Source organism: Coregonus lavaretus (assembly GCF_964263955.1).
Source record: "Coregonus lavaretus genome assembly, chromosome: 16".
In the NCBI taxonomy this organism is placed as follows: Eukaryota; Metazoa; Chordata; class Actinopteri; order Salmoniformes; family Salmonidae; genus Coregonus; species Coregonus lavaretus.
In genome coordinates, this window is record NC_140003.1 from 35,177,649 (window position 1) to 35,188,908 (window position 11,260).

The window sequence follows — 11,260 nt, forward strand, 5'->3', positions numbered from 1 at the left end:
GCTGCCACCATGTGCTTCACGGGTGGGAGTGTGTTCTTCGGCTTGCAAGCACCCCCTTTTTCCTCCAAACATAACGATGGTCGTTATTGGCAAACAGTTCTATTTTTGTTTCATCAGACCAGAGGACATTTCTCCAAAAAGTACGATCTTTGTCCCCATGTGCAGTTGCAAACCGTAGTCTGGCTTTTTATGGCGGTTTTGGAGCAGTGGCTTCTTCCTTGCTGAGCGGCCTTTCAGATTATGTCGATATAGGACTCGTTTTACTGTGGATATAGATACTTTTGTACCTGTTTCCTCCTTCACAAGGTCCTTTGCTGTTGTTCTGGGATTGATTTGCACTTTTCGCAGTACGTTCATCTCTAGGAGACATAACGTGTCTCCTTCCTGAGCGGTATGACGGCTGCGTGGTCCCATGGTGTTTATACTTGCGTACTATTGTTTGTACAGATGAACGTGGTACCTTCAGGCATTTGGAAATTGCTCCTAAGGATGAACCAGACTTGTGGAGGTCTACAATTCATTTTCTGAGGTCTTGACTGATTTCTTTTCGTTTTCCCATGATGTCAAGCAAAAAGGCACTGAGTTTGAAGGTAGGCTTTGAAATACATCCACAGGTACACCTCCAATTGACTCAAATTATGTCAATTAGCCTATCAGAAGCTTCTAAAGCCATGACATCATTTTCTGGAATTTCCCAAGCTGTTTAAATGCACAATCAACTTAGTGTATGTAAACTTCTGACCCACTGGAATTGTGATACAGTGAATGAAAGTGAAATTATCTGTCTGTAAACAATTGTTGGAAAAATGTCTTGTGTCATGCACAAAGTAGATTTGCCAAAACTATAGTTTGTTAACAAGAAATTTGTGGAGTGGTTGAAAAACAAGTTTTAATCACTCCAACCTAAGTGTATGTAAACGTACGACTTCAACTGTACAGTCGTGGTCAAAAGTTTTGAGAATGACACAAGTATTGGTCTTCACAGTTCGCTGCTTCAGTGTTATGAGATATTTTTGTCAGATGTTACTATGGTATACTGAAGTATAATTACAAGCATTCCATAAGTGTCAAAGGCTTTTATTGACAATTACATTAAGTTTATGCAAAGAGTCAACATTTGCAGTGTTGACCCTTCTTTTTCAAGACCTCTGCAATCCGCCCTGGCATGCTGTCAATTAAGTTCTGGGCCACATCCTGACTGATGGCAGCCCATTCTTGCATAATCAATGCTTGGAGTTTGTCAGAATTTGTGGGTTTTTTTTTGTCCACCCGCCTCTGGAGGATTGACCACAAGTTCTCAATGGGATTAATGTCTGGGGAGTTTCCTGGCCATGGACCCAAAATGTTGATGTTTTGTTCCTCGAGCCACTTAGTTATCACTTTTGCCTCATGGCAAGGTGCTCTATCATGCTGGAAAAGGCATTGTTCATCACCAAACTGTTCTTGGATGGTTGGGAGAAGTTGCTCTCGGAGGATGTGTTGGTACCATTCTTTATTCATGTCTGTGTTCTTAGGCAAAATTGTGAGTGAACCCACTCCCTTGGCTGAGAAGCAACCCCACATATGAATGGTCTCAGGAGGCTTTACCGTTAGCATGACACAGGACTGATGGTAGCGCTCACCTTGTCTTCTCCGGACAAGGTGTTTTCTGGATGCCCAAAACAATCGGAAAGGGGATTCATCAGAGAAAATGACTTTACCCCAGTCCTCAGCAGTCCAATCCCTGTACCTTTTGCAGAATATCAGTCTGTCCCTGATGTTTTTCCTGGAGAGAAGTGACTTCTTTGCTGCCCTTCTTGACACCACGCCATCCTCCAAAAGTCTTCGCCTCACTGTGCGTGCAGATGCACTCACACCTGCCTGCTGCCATTCCTGAGCAAGCTCTGCACTGGTGGTGCCCCGATCCCGTAGCTGAATCAACTTTAGGAGACGGTCCTGGCGCTTACTGGACTTTCTTGGGCGCCCTAACGCCTTCTTCACAGCAATTGAACCTCTCTCCTTAAAGTTCTTGATGATCAAATAAATCGTTGATTTAGGTGCAATCTTACTAGCAGCAATATCCTTGCCTGTGAAGCCCTTTTTGTGGAAAGCAATGATGACGGCATGTGTTTCCTTGCAGGTAACCATGGTTAACAGAGGAAGAACAATGATTTCAAGCACCACCCTCCTTTTAAAGCTTCCTGTCTGTTATTCTAACTCAGTCAGCATGACAGAGTGATCTCCAGCCTTGTCCTCGTCAACACTCTCACCTGTGTTAACGAGATCATCACTGACATGATGGGAGCTGGTCCTTTTGTGGCAGGGCTGAAATTCAGTGGAAATATTTTTGGGGGATTAAGTTCATTTTCATGGCAAAGAGGGACTTTGCAATTCATTGCAATTCATCTGATCACTCTTCATGACGTTCTAGAGTATATGCAAATTGCCATCATCAAAACTGAGGCAGCAGACTTTGTGAAAATTAGTATTTGTGTCATTCTCAAAACATTTGACCATGACGGTGTCAGAGGAAGGCCCAAAAAATTGTCAAAGACTCCAGTCACCCATAGACTATTCTCTCTCCTACCGCACGGCAAGCGGTACCGGCGCGCCAAGTCTAGGACCAAAAGGCTCCTTAACAGCTTTTATTTTTTACTGAAGTTTATTTAGTAAATCTTTTCTTAACTATATTTCTTACATTTTTGTCATTTAGCAGACGCTCTTATCCAGAGCGACTTACTAACTGTTAGTGCATACAGTTTTTCATACTGGCCCCCCGTGGGAAACGAACCCATCACCCTGGCGTTGCAAGCACCATGCTCTACCAACTGAGTTACAGGGGACTACATGAACTGCATTGTTGGTTAAGTGCTTTTAAGTAAGCATTTCACGGTAAGGTCTAAACCTCTTGTATTCGGCGCATGTGACAAATACAATTTGATTTGATTTGATTTGAAGTTGCTGCGCCAAGAAACAAACAATATACTTTAATGTCTAACCAAGATCATCAACCGACTCAACAAAAAAAAATCCCCCTAGACAGGGAAAGGCATGGCATCTTGGAGTGCAGCACTGACTACCTGACCTGGCTTGGGTTACGCCAAGAGCAAACCATGTGCTCCTCATTTATAGGGAGGGGCACAGGTGTACTCAATCAGAGCACATTCAACAGAATATAAATACTCAAAATTACTACTTGTAACAGGGCAATCCTGACCCTGTTACATATATATAAGCCTATGGTCAATGGTTTTATGTGTGGAGATTTACTTGTGCAGCTCACAAGGCCCCTTGATGATGTGAGGACTGAGGCAATTGCCTCTTCTGCCTAATGGTATGTCCGCCACTGTGGATGACCAGATGAGAGCTTGTCTGGAGGCAAGTATAGAGGTTGTGCAGCATTGAAATGCCAATGTATTTCTTTGAGGGCAACTATTTTTAGGACCAGTCTGTTGAGGACAAATATTTGGGCTGTGGTAGTCTTTACTGAGAAGGTATGTGTTACATTGACCGTGTTCGAGAGCATCACATCCATGATGCATTGTGGGTAAATGGTGATTGACTGATCTACAAATAATAATGAGTAGTTATTTATGATGCAAGGTGATTTGAAGATTAGTCAGTCAGCAGATCGCTTGCACTGTTGGCTGCAATGTCGAACAAGCCCATTAATAATTTCAGGGAGGGGCGGCAGGTAGCTTAGTGGGTGAGAGCGTTGTGCCAGTAACCGAAAGGTTACTGGTTCTAATCCCCGAGCCGACTGGGTGAAAAATCTGTCGATGTGCCCTTAAGCAAGGCACTTAACCCTAATTGCTTCTGTAAGTCACTCTGGATAAGAGTGTCTGCTAAATGACTAAAATGTAGAAAAATGTATTTGACAGATTACTTTTATTGCAGACTTTACAGGAACACAATGACAACATGGCATTGAAATGTGCACAGAGAAACGGCAACCAGTCATCCGTCTGTTGGCATTCCAAAATACTATTACTGTAAATTACTGGTGGTTCCTCTCTATAAAAAAAGAAAATATGATTCATATAATTACAAAGGGGTCCTTATATTCCAAACCCCAAAAGGCATAGCCTAGTGCAAAATCAGTTGAGAACTTCACAGATTGTGGTTATACCTTCTCTATTAGTCTATAGGCCGATACATGTTATTTTCTGACCAGCCTCACACATTTAAACAAAAATAAATCAAATTTAAACAAAGATGAAAAGATATTGAAGAGAGGTGGATAGCTACCAATGTGACAATCAACAGTTTCACAGTCACAATGAACTACACTGTATAAAAGGTTCAAGGGAACATTTCTCCACCTAGTGGTTAACAACAAAAATAGAAACATGCAGAAAGATACTGAAGGATGATCAGCTTTTCAAGCTTGTGCCTTGATTCAAGGTATATTATTTGTATACATGTATGGCTTTTGAACACAATTTTAAATTATATCAGGACATTTTCACAAATCTAACATGGAGCTAAAATACTTTTACTTGGAACATTTTGTAGATTCACTTTTGTAGGCACTTGATTACCTTTGCATAGCTCTTCACTATATGTACCTGAGTGCATACAACACTCTGTAATTATTGGTCTAAGCGTCTGTTGAATGGAGAGAAATCCGTTTTTTTGGCACAACTGTTCTGACTTCTGACTGGAAGATAATGCTTGTGCTATGTTACTGTTTGTATGCCATCAGGATTAAACACAGAGAAAACAGTTGCTCCTGCTATATTTGAAGGTGATATAATGCCCAGTGGATTGCATTGCAGGGATGTGTGTCACAATTTCACTTTCCAAACCACATGACAGCTGCAAATAGCCTCCATCACTGGATGCCAGGGATCAGGGGGCAACACTGTTTGGTCAGACCCCTGAGGATAAGGTTTTGTCCTCCTATGACAGCAGTGTATGCATGTGTGTGTGTGTTCTTGCATGCGTGTTTCCATTTGCGTGCTTGTAAATGTTTGTGCTATTATAATGGGCAGCTGGATAGACAGTGGGACAGTTTTTAGCATACTGAATGTGCAAGTTTAATGTACAATATTCTCAGACTTTAAAGGTACTTTAAAACATCAAAAACAAACAATGTGCAATTATCTGTAATTTATTTCAAGGCTTATTCCACACAGTGATTTAAAAGGTATATTTATATTTTGCATTTGATTACAGTTATCACAGTCCATGTTTCAAGCTTGGCCAGCCACTTGTAGCTCTAACAAAAACAACCAGTTCTCCCAGCACCAACGGTCTCAAAGCTCAGTCCAATATGCTGAAGTTATCAAGATCCATTCAACCCACTCCCAGGGAGCTTACAGACCCCAATGTCTTTCTACCTATAGTGGTCTTGGAGCTCTAGGCCAGGCATACCTCCACAGTTCCCCCAGATTTGGGCTGAATGGAGCCCTTCACAGTTTGCTAACACATCTATCTTGAGCCCCAGTGTCTGTCTTGCCTGCTCCCCTTCTCTGTCTCTGGCTGGGTATATAGACCCAGCCTGCTCCACTCTCCCCTAAGCAGGGCCTTTGTGTGTGTCAGAAAGTCCTGTCCTCTCCCTCCGCACCTTCTCAGCCCCTCTCTGTCTCTCTCTCTCTCTCTGTCTGTCTGTCTGGTTCTACACGGCCAGGTCGTCTGGTCGGATCCGGCTACTGGTGCCGCTGGTCTTGCTGAGGCGCTGTTTGTCCTTCAGGTACCCAGCATGCAGTAGGGGTGGCGCAGAACACCCGCTGGCCTTCTCTCCTGGCGCCTGGGTGTAGTTCATCCTCAGGAACCCTCCCTCTCCCTCCAGGTCGTCATGGGAATGGTGGCGCTCGGTGGCCATGTTGACGGAGTTCTGCTGGTGCGCCATTCTGTTGTTGAAGGGGTGAGAAGGCATGGAGTTCATGGGGTTCACAGGGGTCAAGGGGGTCATCGTCCCCGACAACACCAGGCACTGGCTGAAGTCAGGGGGAGGGGTGCAGCCCAGGGAGTTGTGACTGGTCGAGGTGTCAGGGTCCCTGGTGAAGGGGATGGCCACAGTGTTATGAGTGGTGTTTTTGAGGGAGGCGCGAGTGCGCCTGCACTTCCTGTACCGCCTGTAGGCCAGGTGGTAGAGCTCGACCACAGAGAGGAGTAGGGAGACACCTGCCACCACCAGCATGAAGACGATGAATACATTCTTTTCTGTGGGCCGGGACATGTAGCAGTTGACTGGGTTGGGGCAGGGCCAGGCCTTGCAGTGGTACAGAGCCCTAAGGAAGACTCCATAGATCATGTACTGGATCACGATGAAGATCACCTCCATCACCGTGCGGATCAGGATGCTCAGAATGTACGTGGATAACAGCGCCCCCCGCAGGCGAACCCGCCCAGATGCCTCCAGCGCCTTCCCACAATCCCTCTGCTGGAGGTACGCCTTCTCCCCCGATACGCTCCCCCCCTCTCCCCTCTCCTCCTCCTCCATCCCCTCCCTCTTCTCCTGCTCCCTCCTCCTGCGTTTCTCATCCCTCCGCACTATGTGCATGGCGTGGCCCATGTAGATCAGTGACGGTGTGGACACAAAGACGATCTGTAGGACCCAGTAGCGGATGTGTGCGATAGGAAACGCCCGGTCATAACAGACGTTGGTACAACCGGGCTGCTGGGTGTCGCACAGGAAGTCACTCTGCTCGTCTCCCCAGGAGGACTCAGCGGCTGTGCCCAGGACCAGGATCCTGAAGATGAAGAGGACGGTGAGCCACACCTTCCCCACCGACGTGGAATGTTCCTGAACCTCCTCCAGGATGTTCCCCAGGAGACTCCAGTCCCCCATGTCTGCTCACTGGTCACTGGTCACTGGCACACCTGAGAGAGGAGGAGAGGGAGAGAGAAAGATAGAGAGGGGCAGGGTATGGGTAAAGGAAAGAGAGAGAGATGGGTCAAGGAGGGAGGGAGAGAATGGAGAAGAGATAGAAAGATAGGTAGTGAAGAAAGAAAATGGGGAGAGTAAAGAAAGGAGACAAAATGTAGATTGTGATCAACCATGACAGCCTAGAGACTCTCCATTATCCTGGTGATTAGATGACCCGTGTGTGTGTGGCATGGTATAAATAGCCTGTGATCAGCCTGGAGACTTGGACATGACACAACGGCCTGAGAATGAACCTTTTCCCATGACACACACAAACACACTGTATGTTTTAGGGCATTTTGAAGTAAATAGTGAGGTTGTTTCTGAGAAATTATATTTGGATGTTTTTGTTGCTATCCCTGACACTGACACATTATAACCCATATACTGTATGACAGACAGAGAGGTTGATGGGCCATAGGGCAGCACAAGGCTAGGAGCTAGTAGTCCCTAATGTTACGAATGGAATGATGTGACAATCTCCATCATCTTCTCCATCTTGCCTGGAGCACATGGCAACAGTCCTTGGTCACCATGTTTGAACCGGTTAATTGACACCTTTGATGTTTGACGTTTTATGTTTTTCACTCTCTCTACACTTTCCATCTCTCTGTTCCACTCCTCCTGTGATTTGTATGTGTGCGTGTGTGTGTATGTGTGTGCGTGTGTACGTGCCATTGCCCCTTGACCCCAGTGTGAGTGAGAGTTAGGGTGAGACCCAAACATGGCAGTGACAGGCTGGTGTGTGTCTAATGACCCTATAAGGCATCTCAGCAGACAGCTTTATGGGTGTCATAAACGCCCCAATCATCCAAGGGTTAAACCAATCCATCAGTTCCTCAACAGGAAACATCAGAGAGACAGAGACAGAGAGCTGTCTAAATAAATACCCAGAGCACGATTTAGGATGGCAATGAGTAACTAATAACAAACGAGTTAGAGCAGAAAGGATGACGGTAGAACAGTCTGAGAGGTTTTTCCACCATTTCAGCCTCAGACTCACTGGTACCACTAAGTACTCGCTAAGTGAACTGATCTGAATTTTACTACAAATACTTCACACATACAAATACACACAAACTTATCTTACCTTGTGTGTCATATCCCATTGATAGTAATCCATAAAGCTGTTTTGAAATGTTTGTTCAATTTCTCTTAAAACATGGTTAAGACTGTACGTTGAGTAGGACAGTGGCTCCATCGTATCTGCCTCTCTCACCCTCGCTGTGAAGTGACCATGACCATGAGAAGTTTGGCAGTTCTCTCTCCCTGGTTTATGGCAGTAGGATGGAAACTCGGTCCAGGCAGAGTCAGTGCTCTTATCCCCCCAGGCGGATGGCGTTTCAGGGAGTGGAGAGGGGCAGAGGCGGTGAGGTGGGGAGGAGGGGAGGGGAGAGGGTCAATGAGACTGGGGCACTGGAAAAAGCAGAACTATGAGAACAAGAGAGGGGAAATGTTAGCAGTATCCATCCATGCCTTGAGCTCAGAACTGATATGTTGGAGAGTTAGCCAAACTAGAATCCTTAAGTTCCATGCTCCCTAAATGCTTGCAAAGTAATTGAATTCGCCACAGTGTCTTTCAAAAAACAACACATAGCTTTAGCTAGCTATAATGTTTAATTGGCATCAGATAATGTGTGTACAGCAAGCCACAAAAAAATGGAGGTATAGCCAGCCTTGACAAGAGGAAGGGAGTGAGAGCCTGGCCTTCACAATGGCAGGAGGTAGGAGTTAAAACAGTCGTTTTGCTAGCAGACTGGACTGACAAAGGGTTTCCTCACCTGTTTACAACCCAACCTACTGGCTGTCTAGCCTAGCTGGCCAACAATAGCTACATTATTAGGACCATTATGAAGTCAGACGTATACATAGACTCTTATAGACTACTGTTGTGCTTAGTTAGTTGACGCAAGTTATGGTATGTTCAGACAAAGTTTGCTCAAAGTGGTGAGGTCGTCTTTTGTTATTGTTCTTCATTCTGTGTCTTGAGCATTCCAGTAAGCTTTAGACCTGCACCCTTAAGAGTCACTCTTGATATTTCTGACTGTGTTTATTTCTCAGACTTGATCATACTTGACATTTTTTTGTTCCCAGACAGAGTTGGCATGGTCAGTCAGAGGAGGGTAAGAGGGGTAAGAGGTAGAAGCATGGGCACTGGGGGCACAGACCTGTCACTGGAGCAGTTATTAGTCTGTCAGTCTGTCTGGACAAACACACACACACCGGCCGTAGCGTGGTGGGAACGGAATCTTTGCTACGCTGAGAAACGGGGACGGAGCGGATCGGTTGGAGTAGGCTGAGGGGTCTCAGTGTCTCTCTTCTTTACTTAACTTCCTGTTCTTATTCTCAGAGGAAGCAATCCCAAACAATATGATTTCCTAAAGACAAGCCACTTAAAAGGAAACCTCCCTCTGAAGAGCTCCTAGTTGGGAAGAGAGCTAATTTGATATTAATGGAAAGGAGGAGTGGTGGAGCAGGATGAGAGGAGTTGTTGTTTTTTAGAAAGTGGTTGGCTGAAGGTGTAAAGTTCAATGAACTGCATTGAAAAAAGATGTTAACAAAAATCACAAGTTTTGTATTTGTGTCTTACTTGAGAAGTCAAGAGAGAAGTTCCAGTAATTTGTCCTGATATATACATAGCACCACTTGGTACCTGCCCATCTTTGCCGTCACATCTGAAATTGTTCCATTCCTGGATGCCCAGTAATAACTAGGGATTTACTGGAATACACAGGTAGCACCATGGGTCATCTGTACACCGTCATAGCTGTCGTATTGGTTTATAATATCTGTCTCCGAGTAATGGGCTATGAGGTATGTAACACTGCGCACAATGGGTATTGCACATCACTCAGCTACGTCTCTTTGACATTGATCAGAGCACAGGGAACGATACAGAGCGGGTAGGCAGATGAGGCCAAAGGCTGCGTCGGCATAGAGAGAGTCTGTGGTTTGTATTGTACTGTATAGAGAAAGAGAGTTATTGTTAACAGAAAGAGCGTGAGAGAATCCTGTATGTTTAGAGATGGGGGGATGGGGTTGTGGTTGGACAGTAGGCCTACCTAGGCAGTGAGTGAGGTTGCACTACATTTAGTGAACATACTGTAAACGGAGGGCTAGAGAGGGTTGGAAAAGTGGGTGTCATGCCTTAACTCACACCATAGGGACCTGTAGTAGAGCAGCCTAGAGACAGAGAGTGGATCAGGAACCCAGAACTTCAGCAAATAACAAGAGAGACACACAGAGTGATATGGACAACCTGTGGTTCAGTGTAGTAGAGGTAGAATCATGGCTGGTATTTACAGTAGTTTATACATACATGGACATTGAGTTGACCTGGGCTGGAGAGCAGCCAGGCTGTATTCCATAGAGATGAAATGGCTAGCAAACTGCATCGCTAGTGTATGGTGGTGACTGCTGTCCCACTGCAGTGCAGCTACACACCCCACAGCAGCAGCAGGGCTGACAAAGCCCTTGGAATGAATGCAGTGTGTTCTCTCCATGCAGGGCAGGGCAGGCAGCAACACAACAACAATAAATCCTGTCTGACTCCTCTCCTCTCTGCCTGGGCTTAAAGCATTGCCTTAGAGGGCAGTTAGTCCTTCTCCAGCTGGAGAGCCACCACTCCATTCATGGGACTGGTCTCTATAACTTATAGCTGCCTTTTAAAACGCTGAGTGTAATACTTTTCTTTGCCTTAACGAGTGACGTTTAACAAGTGATGACTCATTTGAAAACCCTAACCCACAACCTCAGTTAGTCCTCTCTCAAGTCTTCAATGCTCTATCTTTGCTTACCACAGGTATATAGACTCCCGCAAGAGTACTATCAGAACTGGGCAGTCTACCTTACTGAACTACAGTGAGGGAAAAAACTATTTGATCCCCTGCTGATTTTGTACATTTGCCCACTGACAAAGAAATGATCAGTCTATAATTTTTATGGTAGGTTTATTTGAACAGTGAGAGACAGAATAACAACAACAAAATACAGAAAAACACATGTCAAAAATGTTATACAGTGGGGAAAAAAAGTATTTAGTCAGCCACCAATTGTGCAAGTTCTCCCACTTAAAAAGATGAGAGAGGCCTGTAATTTGCATCATAGGTACACGTCAACTATGACAGACAAAATGAGAGAAAAAAAATCCAGAAAATCACATTGTAGCATTTTTAATGAATTTATTTGCAAATTATGGTGGAAAATAAGTATTTGGTCAATAACAAAAGTTTCTCAATACTTTGTTATATACCCTTTGTTGGCAATGACACAGGTCAAACGTTTTCTGTAAGTCTTCACAAGGTTTTCACACACTGTTGCTGGTATTTTGGCCCATTCCTCCATGCAGATCTCCTCTAGAGCAGTGATGTTTTGGGGCTGTCGCTGGGCAACACGGACTTTCAACTC

General features: G+C 44.9%; 1 protein-coding gene across 1 annotated transcript; it reads right to left on the bottom strand.

Moving 5' to 3' along the window:
• Positions 1-5,599: 5,599 nt before the first annotated feature.
• Positions 5,600-7,989, bottom strand: LOC311143983 (gap junction alpha-5 protein-like; the record flags this gene model as incomplete). Its single annotated transcript, XM_084179892.1, has 2 exons — positions 7,944-7,989; positions 5,600-6,807 (listed from the first exon to the last, which is right to left on the bottom strand). Exon 2 carries the CDS (start codon positions 6,773-6,775, stop codon positions 5,600-5,602), a length of 1,176 nt encoding a protein of 391 aa, XP_084036018.1. The 5' UTR covers positions 6,776-6,807; positions 7,944-7,989.
• Positions 7,990-11,260: the final 3,271 nt, after the last annotated feature.